Raw genomic sequence first — 21097 nt, forward strand, 5'->3', positions numbered from 1 at the left:
CCAAATAGGCGCTTTATCGTCAGGCTGGGCAGCGAGCTGAAGAATGCATGCAAAGTAGCTGCACAGCCTCTATGAGTCAGGCTATGGTTATGGTACCAATACTGAACCTTGCAATTCAACACCATGTCAATGTAAGGAAAAGTATACTAGAAGTATTTTATTACTGAATCTTCAAAATGAATGTCTTCTAATATTACCTACTTGAGGTAGTTGTTAAGTGACAATCTTGCCCGTTATTATGTTGTTATGCACTCCTTGTCTTCGCAAGCGTAATACCCTTCGCTTTTTACATCGGGGATCAACAGCACGTCAACAGCCACTGCAACACAGCTTGATGCAAGAAGCTATCACCCCTTCCCATCTACCTCCTAAGCCGACGGTGCCTAGAAAATGTGGCATGAGAAGGAATTAGGGCTGATTAAGGTTAACACTCAGAGAGGTGTGATTTTAGTAGAACAATTTAGGCTTTTTTTAAATTATTATTTTTTCATACTGCTAACTCGTAGGGATACCATTAATGGAGAATCAAGGTTCCCCAGAACTATGAATCATTGATTCTAAATAAGCCCCTTTTACCCTTCCACCGTTCACTGTAACGAAGCGAAAATGCAGGTGTGCCTAAGAAGGAACATGAGGACAGGGAGAAGGGGGAGTGGGGTTGGATCTCCAATCAGGGGCGTGAACTCTCGAATCCGCTTCACTACAACGAAGTAACTCACAATTGTTTCTTAGCCTTGTCATCCCATTCTTTGGTCCGGCGCATGATATCTATGATAACTTTATCCTTCACCTTTGATGGCATCAGGAGCGACATTACGTCTTGTAGCGCGTGTGCCCAATACCCAACTACGATTCCGTGTCCGTGGCCGGCGTGGGACAGTACGGCCTTGGCGTATCTCTTCGCGGTCGGTATGAAAAAGGTTGGAGGCTCTTTCCAACCCACAACATCTGTGACTCTTCCCGTCCGGACGCCCAAGATTTCGACGTCGTCTTCTTTGCCTTCCATAGCCAGCTCTAGGCGAATGCTGTTTCCTATACTCAAGAGGAATCGCTTACTAGCGCCGTACGTTGCGAGAAGTGGTAGGAAATCCTCAGTCATGGTGCTGATATTGATGACGAGTGCTGGCGCGTTTTGGATGAGGTTCGGGAGAAGAGTGCGAGTTAGATGTATCGGAAACAGAGCGTTGAGGCTGATGTTCTCGGTGGTTTTGAGCTCCCCCTTATCTTTCAGGGGCATGAAAATTGGGTCGACCGGATTTCCTCCAACGTTGTTGATGAGCACGGTGAGATTCAGACCTTCCACTTCATGCTTAATCGCCTCGAAGTCTACGCCTGCTAGCTTATCCGACCCGTCATCCTGCGAAGCCTTAACGCAGTTCGCACAGCGCACGTTGTTGGCATCTGCAACGAGAAATCTGAATGACCTCTGAGGAAATGCAGCTTGAAGCTCAGACGAGACTTTAGCAAGCTTGTTGCTGTTCCGCCCATGTATTATGACATTGAATCCATTGGCAGCCAATTCTTCAGCCAGAGTGCGGCCTATGCCATCTGATGCGCCCGTGACCAAGGCCCACGGCGAATCTCCAGTTTGGGATGGATGCGCAAACTTGTATAGCTTGGATGAACGGGTGTATTTTCTAATTAATGAAGAAAATTTGACTAGTATGGTGGCAGCGGTGCACACTCCGATAACATTAAATATAGTGGAAGATAGAACGGTTTGCGTGATACCCGACATCTTTCTGGATTGAAGAGGTAGTGGTGCTGGTAGTGGTTGAGGGAAGAAGGGAAAAACATTAGGTATCTCTTTGAGGGGTTGGATGAGGTAGGCATTGATTGTTCTATAAATATTCCCAGGGGACTGAGAGATAATGCCAAGAGGTACCTACTGTGTTACGCGGTAAACCAATAAAATAACGGACAGTTGGAGTTGTTAGGTATTAGATTAAGTGTGTGTATAAGGTATATGTACCATACAGCTTGACCTCCTTTTCCTCCATACCTTATCTTTTCAAGGTTTTTTTCCCAGTTTCTTTCCATCCATATTTATGATAGGTAAATGCAAGAATATTGAGAAAGTATACCCGATTCTCAAATCGCATTGTGTATTGCTCAAACTTGCAAGCTTCCAGAGGAACTGTGTTATAGGTACATATAACCCACGTGTACCTCATATAAAGAGGTAATTAGCTTGTTTGCTTGTTTCGAGGAAAACAATATTCTGGCAACTCTTTTAATCAGGACTAACTCCCCAAATTACTTTTTCCCAACCTACCCTTCTCTTTATGTTAGCCCTTAAATCAGCGTTCTTATGGGGTCTTGCAACTGACGCCGTCATTTTAGGGGGGCTAAAAGGTGGAATCTTTAATGGTGTTCCATCCGGTGTGAACATATCAAACCCTAATACCATTACCAAAAGTGTGCTCAACGCCTCAGAAGCTGCGAAATTACGACCGGGGCATAACTCCTTACCGCCCCCGAACGGGAAATATGCCTTATTACGTGACCGTACAACCTGCCTGGCCTTTTCTTGACCATTCTGATAAGCCCGATCAACCGCGCTCTCCTGAAGCCGATCAAGCCGGAATTCATCCGATGTCTCTCCCCATATTTGCTCATTGCGATGACTAGGTCCCGAAGCAAGAAAGATAGCTGTGCCCTTCTTAAGAAGATAGGTCCTCTTGGCTTCTCCCGCACCTTCCGAGACTTGCGTATCCTCAAGGACGCGACGATGTAACAGACCAATACTGACTAACCGCTGAGTTTCATGTAAGGTGGCCACTAGCAACGGACAAACAACATCAATTTGGTCATTCAACACAATTGCCCGACGCATGCCCGTACCCTCAATATCCTCAAAGGTGACTGCAGCGAGAGCGTCTTCTCTAAGCTTAGCTAGAAGTTCAGGTTGACTGAAGGCATAAGCTATTGCCCAGAAAGCTGTTGGAACCGTGCTAACGATAGATCCGTGGACTATAGCGAGTTGGGACGCGGCCACATCCTGGACGTTGAAGCCACTTCTGCGCTGCAACGCCACTGCGTCACGTATCATCTCGGCGACACCATTATCCTCCGAGGCAATTGAAGAATCATAACATGTCGCAAAGTATTTAATTAGGGCGGCATGCATAGTCGCGTGATACATTGACGTTCGCCGATTGCCAACAGCTGTAAGATTAAAGCGTCGGGAGGGGTCACCGGCCTCGAAGTTCCTGAATCGGATAAATGCAATTGTTAGTTTAGGTGCTTGATGGTATATTGAAGGTATAGAGAAAAAAGCGAGTTACCAGTACGCCTTGACAAGAGAAGGATGTTTCTTCCAAGGGTTATCCTTTGGACCAAAGAGCATACTCGTCGTTCCTACAGTTAATATGTCCCTCAGCCAGAACCAGAGATTGTCTACTTCCAGTGCAACGCCATCCTCAGGTAAATATGGGAAGAACTCTTTCAACTGCACCGAATTCTTCCGCTTCAGTTGTTTCCCTGTCATGTGTGTTGAAATACTCTGCATAACTTGGGGGTGTATTTCAGCATAGATTCCCCTGGCAGAAGGTGAAAGCTCATCCATGCGCTTGACGAAGTCGACAACAAACGGCATGAAACTGAGTCTTCTGTTCGCGAATGCTGCTTGTACCAGCGTCGGAGAGTTGATAACGTATACTTTTCGGTGAAGCAGGGGAAGCGTATATATTGATAGACCCGACTGGCGGCTGGGAGATATCAGCATAATTTGATAGAAAGATATATTGTAGGTGAATTATACTGGAGTGAGTTGATGTAGCCATGGGCATGCCTCATTAATCCCCAGACATGCCCTACAATTGGAATCTTAGGATTAAGCGCTGGAGGCTCGCGAGGGTCAAGTTGGACGGATAGAGACCGAATCCACCATCCGCCGAATACCAATAGGAGGCTGAATGAAAATATACGCAGAATTTGAACGTCTCCTAACAGGGATGACGCATAAAGCGTTGTGGAGCGAATCTGGTCATACATAGATGCGACTGACAGGAGCATAGAAAGCTCCAAGGAATGGATTCAACGAGGGCTACATACGGTGAATGTTCTCGCGTTCTCCAGCCGGAGGAGTGATGTCGCTTCCTGTTATTTATTCACCTGTTTTACCTTGCACTCGCAAGTTATTACTGAGTTCATTGTCTGTCTCGAGTTGCCTCGATTACGATAAGACACAGTGACGTTTGGGCACATATTCGGCCTTGGCCTACTACTTTATTTCTCTACAGCTAGAGTTACTGAGGCTCGGCAGTAAAGCATCTAAAAAATGGCCATCCCTTGGCTTAGATGGAACTTACGAATACTCGATTAGCTAGAATTGGACATACTACGCTGCATAGATCTCGGGTCTTACACGGCATCCCAAAGAACCCCGACGGCGAATAGTAATTCTCTAACCCGCTCGCAATATGGAGTACCCATATGAGATGTGACAGAGAGCTTTCAACGGTTTAACGACCTTACGTATAAGTGGTTAATGAATCTATGTTGTGTAACTAGTCTAATATGCAACCTAGCCCACCATACGACCTTCACGACCTTCACGACCTTCACCACCCTTTACTACCCCTTCAATGCCCTTGCTCGTGTACATTAACGCTACATAGTGCCTTTCCCGAGACCCTGTTGAGCTTATGCCAACAGGCCAATATCCGAGAGCACTGACCATCTTGAGACTGCTTCTACCATCCATCTCTCCTGTCCCTTCTTCTCCCTTTACTAGCCTTCTCACCAATTCCACGAGTAACGTCGACCGATCCGAATACTTACAGCAGCCATGGCACCCCCAAATCCATCAGGAACTAGCCTGGGAAAGGTTATGGTGATAGGCGGAACTGGTTTCCTTGGTCATCATGTTGTTGCCTTATTGCTCAAACGCTATCGGACGGATGGCATTTTCGTCGTTGATCTTTGTATCTCGCAGAACCGACAGCCCGATACAGACCGCGTGCAGTACTTCGAAGCTGACATTACGTGTACTCCTCGCCTCTTCGAGGTTTTTGGAGACTGTCTTCCAGATGTGGTAATTCATACTGCTTCTCCCTTGCCTCAAGTCGATGTTCAATCAACCCGGGAATTGTATGACAAGGTCAACGTTCGCGGTACCCAATGTATCATCGAAGCATGTCAAAAGTACGACGTGAAGGCACTGGTCTACACGAGTTCAGCAAGTGTCATTAGCGATCATAGTTCCAATCTGATCAATGCCGACGAAAGATGGCCCCGTCCAAGAGGTCAAGACCAACCCGAATACTATGCCGAATCGAAGGTGAGATCTATCAGTTATTACTTTTATTCATTGCATGAGCTAACGAAGTACTTCAATCGAACAAAGGCTCAAGCCGAAGATCTTGTCATTGCTGCAAACCGTCAAGAACCGTTCAAGTTGCTCACTGCGGTTATTCGCCCGTCCGGTATCATCGGAGAGGGTGACCGGATGATCTTGCCTCGTTTTATCAACATCTATCAGGAAGGCTTCGCTTACATACAAGTGGGAAGCAACGAGAACCTTTTCGACTTTACGTACGTGGGCAATGTGGCGCACGGTCACTTACTTGCTGCGGAAGCTCTCCTCAAGACAGACGATTCCGAGACCAGACCTGACCGTCGTGTTGACGGCCAGTGTTTCTTCATCACAAACGATAGCCCTATGTACTTTTGGGACTTCGCACGCGCGGTATGGATCGCGTGCGGGTTCTCCTACGACATGCGTCGCGTCTGGGTAATCCCAGAAGCAGTCGCCTTGTTTCTCGGCCTTCTCAGCGAGATTTTCTTCGCACTGATTCGAAAACCAGCCACTTTCAACAGAACAAGAGTCGCGTTCAGTTGCATGACGCGTTACTACAACATCACCAAGGCGAAGACGTTACTAGGCTACGAACCGCTTTATACCCTCGACGAGGTCCTCAAGCAATCTGTACAGTGGTGTTTGGAAAAGGATAGGCGTTCAAAATTAGAAGGTGTCGAGGAGGAGAAAAAGACGGCTTGAAGGGGAGTTGCCTAATAACAGCAAGAAAAGGGGTTCATATTATGCTTGAACTAGGATATCCTAATGCGTTATTACATTCACTTGTATATTACTTTTGGTAGAGATTAACACTTCGCACTCAAAATGCACTAATACTATGTCGATCTTATAGAGAACAAAGCCTATAATATACACTTGAACGTAGGACTATCCTCCCTGGTGAAGTGTATACGACATGTGAAGCTGGGACTGACGGAAAGCCCGTACCCTACGATACGATTCTCAGCCTTGAGAATCTTACAACATCGCCACGAGTGGGGGCCAAGCGCAATTAGACTATCAGGTCCTAAAGTAGAAAGGACCGATGTGTATTCTGTCCAGGTATTCAGGGAGCGCAAGTATATCATGAGAGGTTCCAGCCTAGGTCTTATGATACCCCGCCCGGGTTAGGGTATTGCTAGATGGCTCCGAAGGAGCGGAATCAGGTTGATCATACTGCAAGGGATCTAATCTAGAGCCTTATCAAGCGTCGGTAGTATCTCAAGTCAAGAGTGAGTTCCCTGTTTATATTTTCATCTCGCTTAACCATGGTATGGAGTAAAGGGAGGTAAAAGTAAGTAAGGAAATGCCTTTATCCTCAAGCTGAGAATTACGAGCTTATCTACCAAGGTAGGTACGACTAAATCCTGGAAGGGATATAAGTACCGATGATTACAAAGTTCTTCTCGGATACGTGAAGTGGTAGATAGTGACGCTGCCCACCAAGTAAGCTGCCGAAAGGTCCGTCCATGCACGCCAAAGACCAGTAGAAAAGACTTCTATGCACAGGTAACTAGGTAGTATTTGTTGCTTTAAACAGCAACTTTGGGCGAGGGGTGGTTGCACGAGCCTCGTGGTACGTGATATAACATTAGCAAATTCCGAAGAATATTCCATAGGTCCGTTTAGACATACCACGATATTAAAATAGCAAAATATCAGCGGAAGGGAAAAATTCTTTTTTTCTTTTCTCACCCAAACAATTAGGTAATCTTACTGGATTGTCTTCCTGTCTCTACCATGTATACTACATCGCAAAGCCTTATTTTCTTACCGTTATCAATGTGATGCCCCCAGTTGTTGATTCGCGTGGAAAGAAAATAGCCATCCAACAACCTATTTCATTAGATATTTCATTAGATCTCACGCGTGCGGATTAGCATACTCTCTAGCACGAACATACTTGCGCTATTTCACAATTGTATATTCAGATAGACATCCATTCGATGGAGTATGAACCGTATGCCAAGCCCAACATTGTGTCACTAGATGCATTTCTTGTACGTATATCGCGTTGTTGTTCTTATACTCATATTATGGCGCAGCTGATTATTACTACAGGGGCTCTACTGGACCGGATTCGCTCTTTGTACCGTCGCCTTCGTCGGGCGAGCGTATATCCGTATATCCTGCCATCGCAAACTGCTGCTGGACGACTGGCTTATGATAATATCTCTACTATTACTCCTCAGTACCACTATATTGGCCCAGATATCTCTTCATTATGTCTATACCGAAAAGGCTGTGCTTGGGGGCAAGGAAGCGCCTGGGCCAGATATCACTTCTATTATAGAAAAGGTCCAACGCACCTTCGGGATCTTCTTCATACTTTGCTACATTGGCATCTTTCTGATCAAGCTCGGCTTTCTCGTCTTCTTCTATCGCCTTGGAAATAACGTGCTCAAGTTCGGGATACTGTGGTGGATATTCCTCGTGCTAACGCTTGCTTGTTTCGCCGTGATAATGGGCACCGGGGAATTCGACTGTCTTTTCGGCTCGTTTGAATACATCCTGCAGGTCTGCTCCGAAGCTTCGAACCAGTCGAAATCCAAGGCCATATTCAAGGCTTCGGTGGCTCTCGATGTCATAACAGACGGCATGAGTAAGACTCACGCATATAAAACTCTGCTAAGCATCTACGCAACTGGCTAACTCGTAGGATAGTCATATTCTTCCCGGCCTTTGTGCTTTGGGGAACCAAGATATCTCTGCGAAAGAAGCTGCTGCTTTCTACTATCTTCTGCCTTGTACTTCTCACCATTGCCGTCACCATAGTGAGAACCAGCGCCTATGGCGGCGCGGGCGAGACTGTTACGGATGTCATATGGGTGTGGTTCTGGATTGTTACTGAATGGGTAGTCTGTAAGTGACATTATGTTATCGAGAAGAACATTCCGTCTCCCCAGATGTCCGCTAACCATCGAAAGCATTTCTCGTCGCGTGTCTCGTATCGTTCCGCTCCCTATTTGTCCAGAGAGAACGAATCGCCGGGTACGAAAGGGAAAGGGCACAGCATAGAGCTCGGCCAGCGGGACTTCAAGCGAGGGTGAAACACTTCCAAGACAGCATTCTAGAGACGTTCAAAACGTTAGACGACTGGGATTCTCACGAGATGCGCTCACTGCCGGTCCCGGAGTCTGTAGCGTCCAACGCCGATTTGTTTGGCGAGGGGACGTGGACAGGTACTACCAAGTCGGCGGACGACCGCGCGGAATCTGTCCGAACGGTCCACCATAATCAACATATATCACATACATAGCCTTGAAGCTATTTGAGTGGATGCGTGTAGTATGTTACATTATTGCAGCCCGATCAGGAGCGCCTTGTAAGATACTTTAAAAGTTTGAGTACATAATTAGAAATCATTTTGTTCTACAATGGAAGGGGTCACTTTGACCTCTCATTCTCCGCGATGTCAGGGGGTAGGGTACAGTAGGCTCTGAATTGTGATCTTGGCAATGACCAGAAGCATAGGTATAGTCACGCATTTCGATTTACTTTTCCATGGCAACATTACCTGGAGGTAGGTACTTTGTTTTAATTCAGCCATAACATGAGGCCTATATCCTCCATAACAGGTCCATCAAGCCTTTTACTAACGGATATATCCAGCGAAACCAACCCAGCTAAGGCGTCTGTATAGACAATTGTAGACACCACCGGGGTAAAGATTGGGTCACTACATACTCCAAATGCGAATTTGGATAGCCATTTAACGACTCGATTATACCTATTAGGTTAGGTATATTACCTCTTATTACGCCGTTGGATTCAGCACACCGTTATTATGTTCAACAATCGACTGTTCAAGCTAATCTTTAAGGAATGATAAGATATATTATGTAAATATGAACTTGACTAACGCCACTAGTCGTACAGAACCGCCATGTCTCATAATAAAATAAATATTGGTATCAGACCCTCGTGATGGGCATGTGTAAAAGAAAAGTGATTATATATGAAGGGTATATCATAGGCCACAACAAGGGCCCCGCATTGTGGAATCCCCCTTAACAGTTCGTAAATTCATACATTCGTCTTCTTTGATGAAATAAAAGTCGTCTTATGGTTTCGTCCATTTTCGTTTATCCGCATTTAATTGTTGTCCATCGTTAGGCCTTATGGCTGTCGATCGAAGCCTGCGCGTTACGTCGATGTGACAGTAATAAGAGTTAGGTTAGGTACTTTAGGCTAGGCAAATCCACTTAGTATGGTCTACCACCACCTCCTGCGACGTACTGGGGCGCCATAGCCGTCAGGTACATCCTTGGTGGCGCGACGAGAATCTCGGCGCCTGTGCATCCTAGCGCTGCAGCACGTAAAGAAGACTACAAACGTAGCGAGGAGGCTGCAGATGGCGGAAACGAGAATAGTCCAAGACGCGGCACCCCACTCGGCGTGGCTACCGTTACCAGCATCGTTAACGTGAGACCGAATAATGCTGAATGATACAAAGTCGCAAATAAGCGCGACAAGGGTGACGATGAAAGTGAGAAGCGAGCATAGCGACGCGAGAAGGCTGCCGACGACACCGGCGCCGAGTGCTAGGAGAAACGAGATGAAGGCTAACCCTGTCGCGATCGGGTGTAAGACCATGACGCGCGTCAAAGCCTTGGATGTGTCCGCCGCATAGTCTGAGAAATCCACGTTCGGGACATAACTCTGGATAAGGGGAACTGGGTCGTAGCCGACGTGCGACCGTGTGCAGGCGTCTTGACCGGAACTAGTACTTGCTGTCAGCGGCGCCAATACATCATGAGGTAACAAGAAGCCAAGTAAAAGTTGACTTACGCCGTCCCATCCACTACACAGTAGCCAAAAGTGCCGAAAGTCACAGCTGGGTGACGGTCTGGGGATACATTGCGGTCATCGAAGTTGATTCTTAGCATCGAAATATTGTTCACGACTGGAGCCGAGATGTCGGTAATAATCAGCAGCACCGTAGCTGCTAATAGCAGAAACGAACCGATGTGGTGGAAGAAGCCTGTCTGCCGCATTTCGACTGACTGCTATTACTTTAGGAAGACACCAAGGGAAGAATCCGAAATATAGTAAGCTGGATAGGTAGCAGTTCACTGTAGATAGATACAAACGGAAAAATTGATAAATGCGAATTGACATGTCGAAGGGTACAGAGCTGGAACGACCTTAAATTATATGCGAAAGCCATTGGGCAAACAATCCTGTTCCTCTAATATTCAAGAACCCTGGCATTATTCACATCCAAGTTTCCCTAACGGGCAATCGATGATGTTCAAGCCAGAATCGTGGCGATCCGACGTCGGCTGCGCCTATGAGAACTGGCTTTCATTGATGCATGCCGTCGCGACGTCATACGGGAAACTGACGATCCCCGTAATCAATCACAATCGGCAACGGATAATCGGCAAAACATACAAATGGAGAGCAAGACCATTTTTGGGCTGTGCCCTCCCACGGGACGTGATCTATGAACACCGCCATACGTGCCCAGCTGGGAAACGAAGCTATCTAACCTGTGACGTCGTGGCTTTGGAGGTCGCATGGTAGGGCCTAGTTATTCTTATGAGCATCCTTGGTGGGGAACAGCCAGGGTTCTGGGCTGTCTAACCCGTTGCCTTGTTTTGGCTTAACTGATGACGGCAGTCTGCAGCCAAGATGTACCAACGGTCCCGGCCGAGTCAAAGCCAACGACACGTCATCCATTACCTGGGTAGGTACTGTCGCTGTGCCAGGTGAAGTAGATACACATACACTGGATGTTTCTAGTAACTTCAGAGTGAAGTACGAATTCAATAATCAAGTCGATATAGAATTCCCGACACTGATTAGGACAAATTGGAGCTACTATATCGAAATCCTTCTGAGGTAAGGACCATTTTGTATCCGACCACTGAAACGTGGCTTCGGCTTTTGTTTTTTTGTAGCATTTGAAGACGTAGCTCAAAGCTTGGGAACACAAAAAGAACCCAATGCCTTCGTTTAGGTACCTGTTTTCTGTATGGTGTACAGCAGAACAAGCTTGTAAGGGCTTTTGAGATGTAAATAAAAAGTCTCTAGTGACATCCCTGTAAAGCATATGCTTCTTACGAGTTGTGGCTCAATTGACCTTATTCTCACCATCTTTACTGGCGGGCGATGCCTCTTGGTCCAAGGGAGCCTCTTGATCTAAGGGAGCGTCATCAAGTGATTTTCCAAGCGAGGAATCGGAATCTGCGTTAATATCAGAACGATATGTTAAGTTGCGCCAGGTTGTAGTCGGATTGGTAGCGTTAGACGGTGAATCTTGAGCATCCCCATTGGCAAACGCAGCTAGACTTTTCATGACGGCTGGTATTCCCTTCGCATTCATCCGTGATCTGATGCGATCTAGAAAATAGACATCTTTCGGAGACGGGCGTTTTATGCCCAAAAGCACAGATCCTGCTCCCTCAGCACCTTCATCCGCAAAACTTATCGAATCACGCGATAACTGATTGGCAGTATGCCAGTCGCGCAAAGCCGGAGCCATGGGACTAGGCGGCAAAGACTTCCGCAAAGCAGCTGATACGAAGGTATCTCTGGTATTATTCGATGGCCATGGCCCGTGGAGAGGGTTTCTTCTAACTGCTTCCCTATGGTTGTATGTCCTATTCGCAGCAAACATATGCAAGGTAAAGGTTTTATAAGACACGCCTAGATCGGATAAAGCCGGCGTTTCTTTCGATAATAACTTGGAGGGGGCGTGTGGGTTGATAGGTGTAGTAATACTTCCTCGGGGATCGTACTGGGAGCCCCATGCAGACGAGGGCGGCGATGATGATGAGGCAGCATTCGGATCTTGCTCAATAACGACACGAGTGAAGGGGGAATCGTTCACCAAAGCAGTAGCAGTGCCCGGTATCGATGTGACAACGACGAATGATGAATTGTCCTAATTAAAACCACTGTAGTTAGGAGGATTGTGACTTTGAGAAGGACGGGGAGGTAGATCGCATACTTCAAGCTTCTTGAATGTCTGGACAGTCTCGTGTGTGATCTTCTGAACGGCGCGCAGAACAGCGCGACGCTCTGAGAAGCTGGCCGGGGCTGGGATGCATTTGAGATAAACTGTCCGAGAGCTCAGAGAGGTCTGGAAAAGGTCTGCAAGTGCAGAGGCCTTCTTCTTCTGGGACATCTTGGCATACTAGCAATTATACAGTTTAGAAGTTCCCAATTAAATGAAAGTTGCGCCGACGATTCGAAATTCGAAATTCGAAATTCGATTTTGACGGTTTGGAGAATAAGACCGATGGCTTATCGATAAGCATCCTTGAACATTTTAGTAACAAGCTAACAGGTGGTTGCCGGCCGCGCCTTCAAGGATACCTAACATTAGTAGGTAGCTGCTTCTTTTCGTTTTCGGTGCCGACCCGGCCGAATTATCTCTAGGACCCATAGCGGGATTTGCAGGGTCTGATAAACCATCAACCGACGGTCATTTGACTATTAACCATTCCCAACGTTGAAAAAGGCGCGAATACTTGAGCGAGAGTTGGTAAATATAAATATTAAAAGTGGTTTAAGCGTTGAAAAAGACATAAACGTTGATGCGCGCAAGCGTTGAAATGTGTAAGCGTTTAAAAAAAATTTTAAGCGTTGAAAATGTTAAGCGTTGAAAAGTTTTATACGTTTAAAGGGTATAAACTATGAATAGACCATTTATATATAAGGTATAGTATATGTAAAAGAAAAAAATATATTCTCGTACCAGGTATTTATCGCATCTTACTTGCGTCAGCACCTAGGAATATTTTTATACTATATCACATTACATTACATTATATGTACGATTACAATTGAACTTTACGTATATTTCTTACGGCTTACGTTTGTTTCAAATAGACTACGAGGTATACACAGCACTTGCCGTGTAATTCGAAATGATATACTTCTTTTCTTACGCTTAACGTTAGGATAATAAAGCATTGAAAAGGCTGTAAACGTTTAACCTGTATAAATGACTAAATCTGATTAAGCGCATGGATGCTTCAACGTACGCTATTATAAACATTTATATGTATATAACAGTTAAATGATCATTGATTATTATTCAACTAGTGATAAATTGTTTATCAAACCCTGCAAGTCCTGCTATGGACCTCTATGATTCCGGTACGGTCGATCGGTTTAAATGTGGGGCGAAACCTCATGGGCTACGGTATCTTCGAATCGGCTCATTTATCGGTGTTTAATCTGTATCTACTCTAAGCACCAACGTTATTCTTCTCACTCAACCAGTTCAAATTTTGATATAGTTTAGGTGCCACACTCTCTCATTTTGGCTTTTCTGGCTGGTCAGAGCTCTGTGTACGCTCCCCTTCTCCTCTGAAGTTTAGCCCAAATCTTGGGTTATCCTTCCATACAGCTGTGTTCACTTTCTGCAAACCTATAATCAAATCAGCAGATTGTGTCGAATCCGGTTGGCCACATATGATAGCTTCAGCTATCCTCAACTCCAAATCCATGTCGTGGAAGATCTCATCGAGGCCCTGAATTCCTTGTACCCTTAGGGAACCAGCTAATACTAATCGGAGAAGCACCTCGACAACCAATGCAGAGTTAACTGAGCTCCTTTTGTCGAAATCTAGAATCTGTAGATTGATGTCGGGGCTCTCATTTTGGATGCACCGTCCACATCCGTTAATCATACTATTGACGGGGTTTCTCCTAGATTTTGCCCCGTGAGTAACTCAGAGCATAGATTTAGGGTTCTTGCGTATTATTTTTTGTAATCCTTGGAAGCGTTTCATAGGTATGTTGTGGAAGAATGCCGACTCAAGATCAGACCGCAAGAACATTATGGCTCGGGGTGAAATCTCAATCTGCTTTTCAGCGATGTCTTTAAAACTACCTAGGAACAATAGAAACGTTGCTAACTTTCGATTCAAGGAAATTTCGTATGCCGTTAGCAAGCTGCGAGGATGATAGGCTATTTCCTCTAATAATAACAAGGTCATTCATCTGAGGCAATGATTTGGTGGCGGCTGCCAGGGGTTTGCGGAGGACTGTTATGGCATCGTCAACGGCTTGAGATACCATAACGCTGAGTGAAAGCGTGAACTGCTATCAACGCTGGAAAATCTTGTTTTTTTTTAAAAAAAAAAATAGTATCCCAGCGATCTCGACTGACGCCCGGTGCCCAGACACGACCATCGTCGATGCCCAAAAACCGCCCAGGGAGCGTACCCATGAACTAGAATCGTAGGGATTCAAGAGTAGTCTCTATTAACATTACATAATCACCTAGACGTAGAAGACTGCGGCATCTCCGTAAGTGTCTTGTAACCGCTGTGTCGCATGGAGGATGTCAGATGCAATAACCAAATCATATGATCCGCGCTTGTAACCCTGGATGGACACGTCCTTTTCAATGGCAAAGATCTTAAAGACCATTTTGTCAGAATAGTTGCTGAATATTTGATGGGCGCTTTCAAAAAATCCAGGGGAAATGTCGATGTATGTATACGACTCGAAATGGCCTCGTATGGGGGGTAGGACATCACTAGTAGCGCCTCTAGCCGCGGCCCCTATTTAGAGGATCCTTATTTTGGGGTGCTGGTAAAGACTGACATATCATGGCTAGGTAGCTTCACGGAATCCAAGACCTTCTACGTAGAAATCATCGAGCATTCCGTTTTGCATCATCATTTGCAGTGATGGCGTAGTGCCGCATACAATCGAGAGTAGATTTTTGCGTATAGCATTAGCCATTTTTAAGTCGATACTTCCTAGGTCGTTGGATAACCATCCTTCCATCATATCCACCGTGTCAGTCACACATTCTAGGGATACTTCGGGATAGGTACCTGCTTCACCTCGGGGCATCAAATGTTCCTGGACGAACTTAACCAAATGTTGGTAGTGACGTTGTACACGAATAGCATTAGGTAAGGAAAACAACTTCGTTGTTCTGCGAGGAACTCTAACTGGGATGGCTTTGAAGCCAAAGCTACATACAAACATCTCATTTGTCCTCAAGGAGTCTCAAGCGAGACTCCTGACGCGTCATGAAAATGCTCTGCAACTATTTCGTAGCTTTCTGAGTTAATAATAAGGAGACTGGGCAAGCATCCTTTAGTTATAATATCTGGCTTTACCTAGCTGACTACCTAATCTAGGGTGCAGATCGCCGATTAACCCAGCCCGCGACGTTACAAGGAGAATTGGCTGACCATCCTCGGCTATGATGATGATGCGTGGTCAGCATTTGATAACTATTCTCGGGTGAGTATCTATTTAAATTTAGTTTGGATTCGTACGGCTTGGCTAAACTTGGTTCAGATTCCAATTATTATGTCCTTTATTGCTACCATAAGCGGAGCTATCGCATATAATATATTCATATATACCGGCGATAGCCCAATCAACACCACTTGTTTAAGGATCTGTCATCCATGCTCTCAAATCTGTGGACGACGAAAGAAGCGACAAGTAGACGAAGATACTAGGATGTTAGAGATTATTCTGATAATATCGAGTGGTGCAAGTTAACCGAGAATAAAGGAACCGAAGAGAGGAAAGAAGGGTCACGGAGACAGCCAACGACGAATAAAGATACGGACTATGGCAGGCCCCAAGATGGCTATCAGGAGTCGGATGCCGACTTCAGCATGTCTGAAAACGAATTGCAAAATAAGGCGAGCAGAAACAGAAAGCCTACGGTAGGATGAAGTTGAAAATTAGTAGACGCAGCGGTGTTCATCATCTTCAACTTGCCCCTTTTATTAAGTACAGCACTCTTTACGAGTTATGTGGATTACTCAAACAGTAGTATACTATTGTAAACCAGGCCATATAAAATAGAGATCTTAAAAATAATAGACGCTAAGATGGTTTCATAGGTGTAGGCTTGACAACGATACCCTTACCTACTACGAAAGCGGTCTGATACTACCTGAGTTAACACGCCGTAGCTAAGGGCAAATAATAACCAAGCAACTGCGTGAGCAAGAAAATGATTGATTAATTGACTGCATTTTGGAAGGTTTAACGTCGCAGCGTAGCAATAGATATCGGGCATTCCGTCGAAAAATATTGCGAAACGGCGCACGGTTCCTTGCTTACTACTGAGCATGACCGGGGTGCGGTACCGAAAGAACATTGGAAGAACGTAAGGATGTATTGATATGCAAGATGTTGGAGCAAAGAATGGATTGGCTCCAGCTTAGTTTGTGTAATTTGTAGGCGTTCGTCCCGAACCACACGGTCGGGAAAAAGGGGCGAATGCATGAATGAAGACAGCAAAATCGCCCCTTCTATGGACATCGAAGATCGATTGATGGACATTTTGACGAGTTGTCAAACAATTAACGCAAGGGTCCAAACGTCTAAACGAGCTTGGACCATATCTGGGCTTGCAGGCTTGTCAAGCTCTAGTAGGCGAGTCTGAGAGCTTGACCCTGTTAGCTAGCAAGCTGTAGCCACTGCCGCCCGGCATATGAAATAAATTTGAAACAGCTGCCCACATCCTATCAGTACCTATGAATGGGCTTCCACAGCTGTGGTGCTGGATCCGATGTGTTTACCCATTGGGGTGGTTGACAGGTTGGTATCCATGGCCCTGGAGCAAACGTTGTTAAGGTAGTCTATGTGTTGTGATCATCCACTTGACAGTTGGTCTTCGGGTATTGTTGTTCAATCCTATACTTTAGTTGCGTGCGCATACAAGGTTAATAATAACAGAAGGGAGCCATGACCCAGCACCCCGGAATGGGTCACTATTCTAGTGTCAACCGTTTATTGGCTACGGCGGGTAAGGTTAGCGGTCGGGGTTACGGAGTAATGTCAAGTTATTGTATTCTTGTTGCTATTGTGTATTTGTGACACATCATCCCCACGCCTGTAACGCATGTTGGTGCAAGGGAGAGATGGTCCGTGATGTTGAAGAGAGGAGAAATTGTAACTCAACTCAAATTGGTGGGGAATATCCGTTACCGATGCCTGGGTAAGCTTCGAAAGATGCGTTCCATTTATTCTAGATAGGTATTTGCAGCTTGAATTTATTTCCTCGAATCTTGCGGGCCTTTCTACCAATATGTCGCGTTTCCTTCGTGTCCCTTTGGAGCTCGTATTGGGTTTGTTTCCTTCGAAGGGATAGCGGTTCTTCCCCTCTAACTATCATAGCTTTTATTCGCATTTCGAAATGTATCCACGTGGCTTCAGCAATCAGAACCATGTCCCACAATTTCTTGCCAATCCTAAAGCCAGTTTCAAAGGTTACGAGGGGATATCATATGTAATTTGCATCCCGAAGTACTCTAACTAAAATTGTTTGCTTAGTAGTTCAACCTCTGGGTTGTTAGAAACGTCATTATTTTACTCTTTGGTCCACGCTGGAAACGTAGGAGCTACGCAATATGAACAAAGAGGCTGTTCCGAATATTTTCGTTTTCTGGTGGTATAACGTAAAGGGCAGGTCATAAGATAATAGGTATCGAAGTTTTATTTAAGCGCGTTTTGCACGACCCTCCATGCCTAATGTATAACACATGCGTAATGTATGCAGATGCAGATATTGTTTCTCGGGACCAGCCCGGAGAGCTCAATCCGTTAAAATGTGAGTATCACAAATTATATTACCTCCACCACAGGCTGCAGGCAGCATCTTATGACATAGAGTCATATTTCTCTTCTTTCAAGTTTGCATCGTATCTAAATACATGTGTATCAGCCTACATATTTTAGTGGCTTAAGATGAAGGAGTGGAAATTTGTAGTTTGGCACGTATGATGCTCGGTATAGCACTATAGACGATTTTGTAGCAATTTCGATTTTCATAACAACAGTTAAAAAAGAGTACCACTTTAAAGAAATTTCGTAATTAGGAGGTAGTTAAATATTTAATCAACTGTCATGCAAAATTCTCCTGGTTATCGCATCCTACCGAGGTACTTTAAGTATACCTGTAATGCTTAAACGAGCATCCCAAAAGTTCAAAGTCCAAAACGTAACTACAAGGCTTCGTATACACACAGTTATCGCCGACGGAAGACTGAATCAAAATGTCGGATTTTATGTCATTCGGCTCATTTCACCCCCCCCCCCCCACCCCCCCTTTTCTTTGTTTCCCCCACCTTAGTTCCAGCAGGACGGGAAAAGCGCCACATCAGATGTTTAGCCATAATCTAATTGGTCCACTGTTATGTCTTCAGAGTTGTTGTCTCGAATAGCGTAATGATGCGCCCAAGAAGTAGTAAATATTCCAAAATGGATTCGCCGGGCTATCTTGAGATCTTTGGTTGTAGGCATGCCATTATTCGAATACAACGTTCTTTCACATTTCTCTCATAGGCAACTTTACCGACCCCTCCTGGTCTTCTCACACTATCCCAAGGATCCATCTTCCATTCTGCAGCAAGCATGTCGAGTTGCCTAAAGTGTGCTAGGCTGATTTGTTTATACTAACCAAGTGGGATCAGGCAAGTTAGCAAGCTGGGGAGGCCTTGGAATGGACTGCTTTCCACATCCTAGTATTGTACCGTCCTGATGCATAGTAGGCTCGGTTTCGGTCAACTGTCCCAATTGTGCGTTTGTAATAAGGCTAATGCTCAACGACATGGGGACTAGGCCCGGTTGAGCGGTTCCTAAGGTCATTCGGGTATGAGGAGGGGTGACACGCGCATCAATCAAACAGCAGTGATCCCACGCAGATCGCCAAAAGCCCAGCTAGCACAACATGTACAAACGGAATACTACTATGCATGTATGTACACCACCTAGGTTAAGTTACAGTATCCATGTACCTAAAGTCCCAAGGGTGTGGTTCGTTTTCTTACCGGCTCAAAGCTGTGTTGACGCCCTTCGCCACCGTCCCGCTGCTACCCACGTACAATACAAGTCGGTTATGTAGGAATTTTTCTTTTCTTTCCAGTCACCGCCTACGCCATGTTCGTCATCTAAGGGAATATGCCTTGCTTCCATTGATCAACTACGAAGATATCAGGTGCTGAAAGTGTTGCTAGCTCATAGTCTGCTCTATGTTTTAATCTGTACATACCATCGGATAACAAGGGAAGAGAAGGATCCCGGGTAAGCATTCGGCCACGAGCTGAACACGCCGTGGCGTTTGCTTTAGGTCTTACACTAGCGCGCGAACCGGCTTCTTGGTAGATCAAGCTTCGTCGAATCGTGCAGATCGTGCTTGGGTATCATTTACTAAATCCCAGTGACCTCTTCGCTGGGAAATCGGGGGCCCTGCCTTTTTCTCTATCCACCCTTTCTGCTTCCCAGATGTTTCGCTCGTCGAACCATGCCCGGGTCTTTCGCTTCCAACCAGAAGATGGGCTCCGACATCTCTCTAGATGACGACGATCCGGCTCCGTCCCCGGAAAACATCCCGGACATACCATGCCAGCATCCCTCACCTACCATGTTGTCGTCATCCCAGAGTCCAACCCGTTCAGAAGGAGAGCGCATGGATTGTCTTGTTCGACGGATGAGCGAACAGACATTCGTGCGGGAGTCATTAATGGCATCGGCGATGGAGTCGCGAGGCTACGAGGCCAATTCAACCTTACCAGTGAATTCGACCAATTCAGAGCCAATTGAAGTAGACATGAAAACGCCGCCTTACATACCCGAGTTTTCAAACGAGTTCTCGAATGAGTCCAGTTCTGGTCACCAAACCACCTCTCAACGCCCGAGCGACCAGGATGTAGCACATTTATTACCGCCCCAACAATTGGACAGAATACCCAATCAACCCAGCGATCCAATTATGGATGGGGCCTTAACCCCCGGTATCGTTGCCGAAGAAAAACGGAATCCGCCTGAAATGAGTCTTAACAATCGCTTTCCCAACCTGCGCAGGTATGATTTAATGGCGAAAATGATCGATAACGAAGAACAATGCAATATACGCATATCGAGACCAGCAACTCTAATTCCAGCATCTCGAATTCCTTCTTCAATCGACCCTGTGCCTTCCGCCGGTCCTCCCAAACGTAGCGGTCGGCCGCTGCCATTCGATACCAATACTGTTCTAGAGGTCGACGAGGCGATTTGCACGCAGCCCGACGAGGAGACGCCTAGTGACATTCTGAGCCTAAGGGATGCTAGGGGCCCGGAAGGCATTAGGAAGCTGGGACACCTTAAATACAGAACGTCGTTGGAGACGGCTATGCGGTGCAAGAATATGAGGAAGAGCGCACCGAGGATGCGGAGAAGGCCAAAGCCGAAGGAAACGCAACAAAGGGATGCTCGGATAGACCCGGCGTCAACGACGACTCCGACGAGCTCCACGGCAGCATGATTTCGGGTTATTCTACGTTTACATTGTTTCATGGGTTTTCTTTGGTCTTATCACATATACCCCGAGGCTGGAGGCTGGCGTTGGTGGTTGAGTTACGGCAACAAGAGGGTATTGCATATATTACGTCGGGGACCATTCATTTCTGGGTAGGGTTGAATGGGCCATGTTGGACTGTCAATAGCATTGGGTTTGGCGTTAGGGGGCATATGGATTCAAGCTATTCAAAGGCTGCATGGGTTTGTTCAACTAAACCACGAATTGCTCCTCTATGATTTAATTGAAGAACGGGATGGGTAAAGGATGGGTTGGGAATCCGTCGTGTACCTAAATAGGTACCTAGGTAGGTACTTACGATGTCGGTTTACCTGTATATAAGGTATGCTATGATAGTATTTCTGCGATTTACATACAAATGTCGATTAAGTGAGTTTGTCCTGCTCAACTCAAGGTCGACACCCAATGTCTTTGGTAGAGATCCCTCAACCAAACTACTTTCAAAAATAGTGAAATGCAAATTTTACTCAATTCATTTCAAATACGAACTG

The 21097-nt window shown here is 45.8% G+C and overlaps 9 protein-coding genes across 9 annotated transcripts; 3 read left to right on the forward strand and 6 right to left on the reverse strand.

Moving 5' to 3' along the window:
- Window positions 1–164: 164 nt before the first annotated feature.
- On the reverse strand, window positions 165–1864 carry F4812DRAFT_436030 (NAD(P)-binding protein). Its single transcript, XM_047934807.1, has one exon. It carries the CDS (start codon window positions 1736–1738, stop codon window positions 716–718), a length of 1023 nt encoding a protein of 340 aa, XP_047788439.1. The 5' UTR covers window positions 1739–1864; the 3' UTR covers window positions 165–715.
- Window positions 1865–2170: 306 nt separating this feature from the next.
- On the reverse strand, window positions 2171–3996 carry F4812DRAFT_452044 (cytochrome P450; the record flags this gene model as incomplete). Its single annotated transcript, XM_047936290.1, has 4 exons — window positions 2171–2221; window positions 2276–3212; window positions 3288–3710; window positions 3764–3996. The coding sequence occupies 4 exons, from the start codon at window positions 3994–3996 to the stop codon at window positions 2171–2173; spliced, it is 1644 nt and encodes a 547-aa protein (XP_047788440.1).
- Window positions 3997–4491: 495 nt separating this feature from the next.
- Window positions 4492–6218, forward strand: F4812DRAFT_436034 (sterol-4-alpha-carboxylate 3-dehydrogenase). The gene is made up of 2 exons (XM_047934808.1): window positions 4492–5284; window positions 5351–6218. The coding sequence occupies exons 1-2, from the start codon at window positions 4793–4795 to the stop codon at window positions 6002–6004; spliced, it is 1146 nt and encodes a 381-aa protein (XP_047788441.1). The 5' UTR covers window positions 4492–4792; the 3' UTR covers window positions 6005–6218.
- Window positions 6219–6552: 334 nt separating this feature from the next.
- F4812DRAFT_436038 (uncharacterized protein) lies at window positions 6553–9118 on the forward strand. The gene is made up of 6 exons (XM_047934809.1): window positions 6553–7302; window positions 7364–7904; window positions 7967–8164; window positions 8230–8724; window positions 8777–8825; window positions 8915–9118. The coding sequence occupies exons 1-4, from the start codon at window positions 7249–7251 to the stop codon at window positions 8559–8561; spliced, it is 1125 nt and encodes a 374-aa protein (XP_047788442.1). The 5' UTR covers window positions 6553–7248; the 3' UTR covers window positions 8562–8724; window positions 8777–8825; window positions 8915–9118.
- Window positions 9119–9414: 296 nt separating this feature from the next.
- On the reverse strand, window positions 9415–10299 carry F4812DRAFT_461103 (pali-domain-containing protein; the record flags this gene model as incomplete). The annotated part of the gene is made up of 3 exons (XM_047937810.1): window positions 9415–9441; window positions 9542–10025; window positions 10094–10299. 3 exons carry the CDS (start codon window positions 10297–10299, stop codon window positions 9415–9417), a joined length of 717 nt encoding a protein of 238 aa, XP_047788443.1.
- Window positions 10300–11381: 1082 nt separating this feature from the next.
- On the reverse strand, window positions 11382–12437 carry F4812DRAFT_461104 (uncharacterized protein; the record flags this gene model as incomplete). The annotated part of the gene is made up of 2 exons (XM_047937811.1): window positions 11382–12194; window positions 12261–12437. 2 exons carry the CDS (start codon window positions 12435–12437, stop codon window positions 11382–11384), a joined length of 990 nt encoding a protein of 329 aa, XP_047788444.1.
- Window positions 12438–13474: 1037 nt separating this feature from the next.
- Window positions 13475–14929, reverse strand: F4812DRAFT_436044 (uncharacterized protein). Its single transcript, XM_047934810.1, has 2 exons — window positions 14192–14929; window positions 13475–13983 (listed from the first exon to the last, which is right to left on the reverse strand). The coding sequence occupies exons 1-2, from the start codon at window positions 14339–14341 to the stop codon at window positions 13576–13578; spliced, it is 558 nt and encodes a 185-aa protein (XP_047788445.1). The 5' UTR covers window positions 14342–14929; the 3' UTR covers window positions 13475–13575.
- F4812DRAFT_461105 (uncharacterized protein) lies at window positions 14546–15013 on the reverse strand (the record flags this gene model as incomplete). Its single annotated transcript, XM_047937812.1, has 2 exons — window positions 14546–14829; window positions 14896–15013. The coding sequence occupies 2 exons, from the start codon at window positions 15011–15013 to the stop codon at window positions 14546–14548; spliced, it is 402 nt and encodes a 133-aa protein (XP_047788446.1).
- A 4100-nt stretch (window positions 15014–19113) lies between these two features.
- F4812DRAFT_436049 (uncharacterized protein) lies at window positions 19114–21081 on the forward strand. Its single transcript, XM_047934811.1, has one exon. It carries the CDS (start codon window positions 19551–19553, stop codon window positions 20550–20552), a length of 1002 nt encoding a protein of 333 aa, XP_047788447.1. The 5' UTR covers window positions 19114–19550; the 3' UTR covers window positions 20553–21081.
- The last annotated feature ends 16 nt before the right edge of the window (window positions 21082–21097 follow it).

The sequence above is a fragment of the Daldinia caldariorum genome (assembly GCF_022478825.1).
Source record: "Daldinia caldariorum strain CBS 122874 unplaced genomic scaffold F4812scaffold_13, whole genome shotgun sequence".
NCBI lineage: Eukaryota > Fungi > Ascomycota > Sordariomycetes > Xylariales > Hypoxylaceae > Daldinia > Daldinia caldariorum.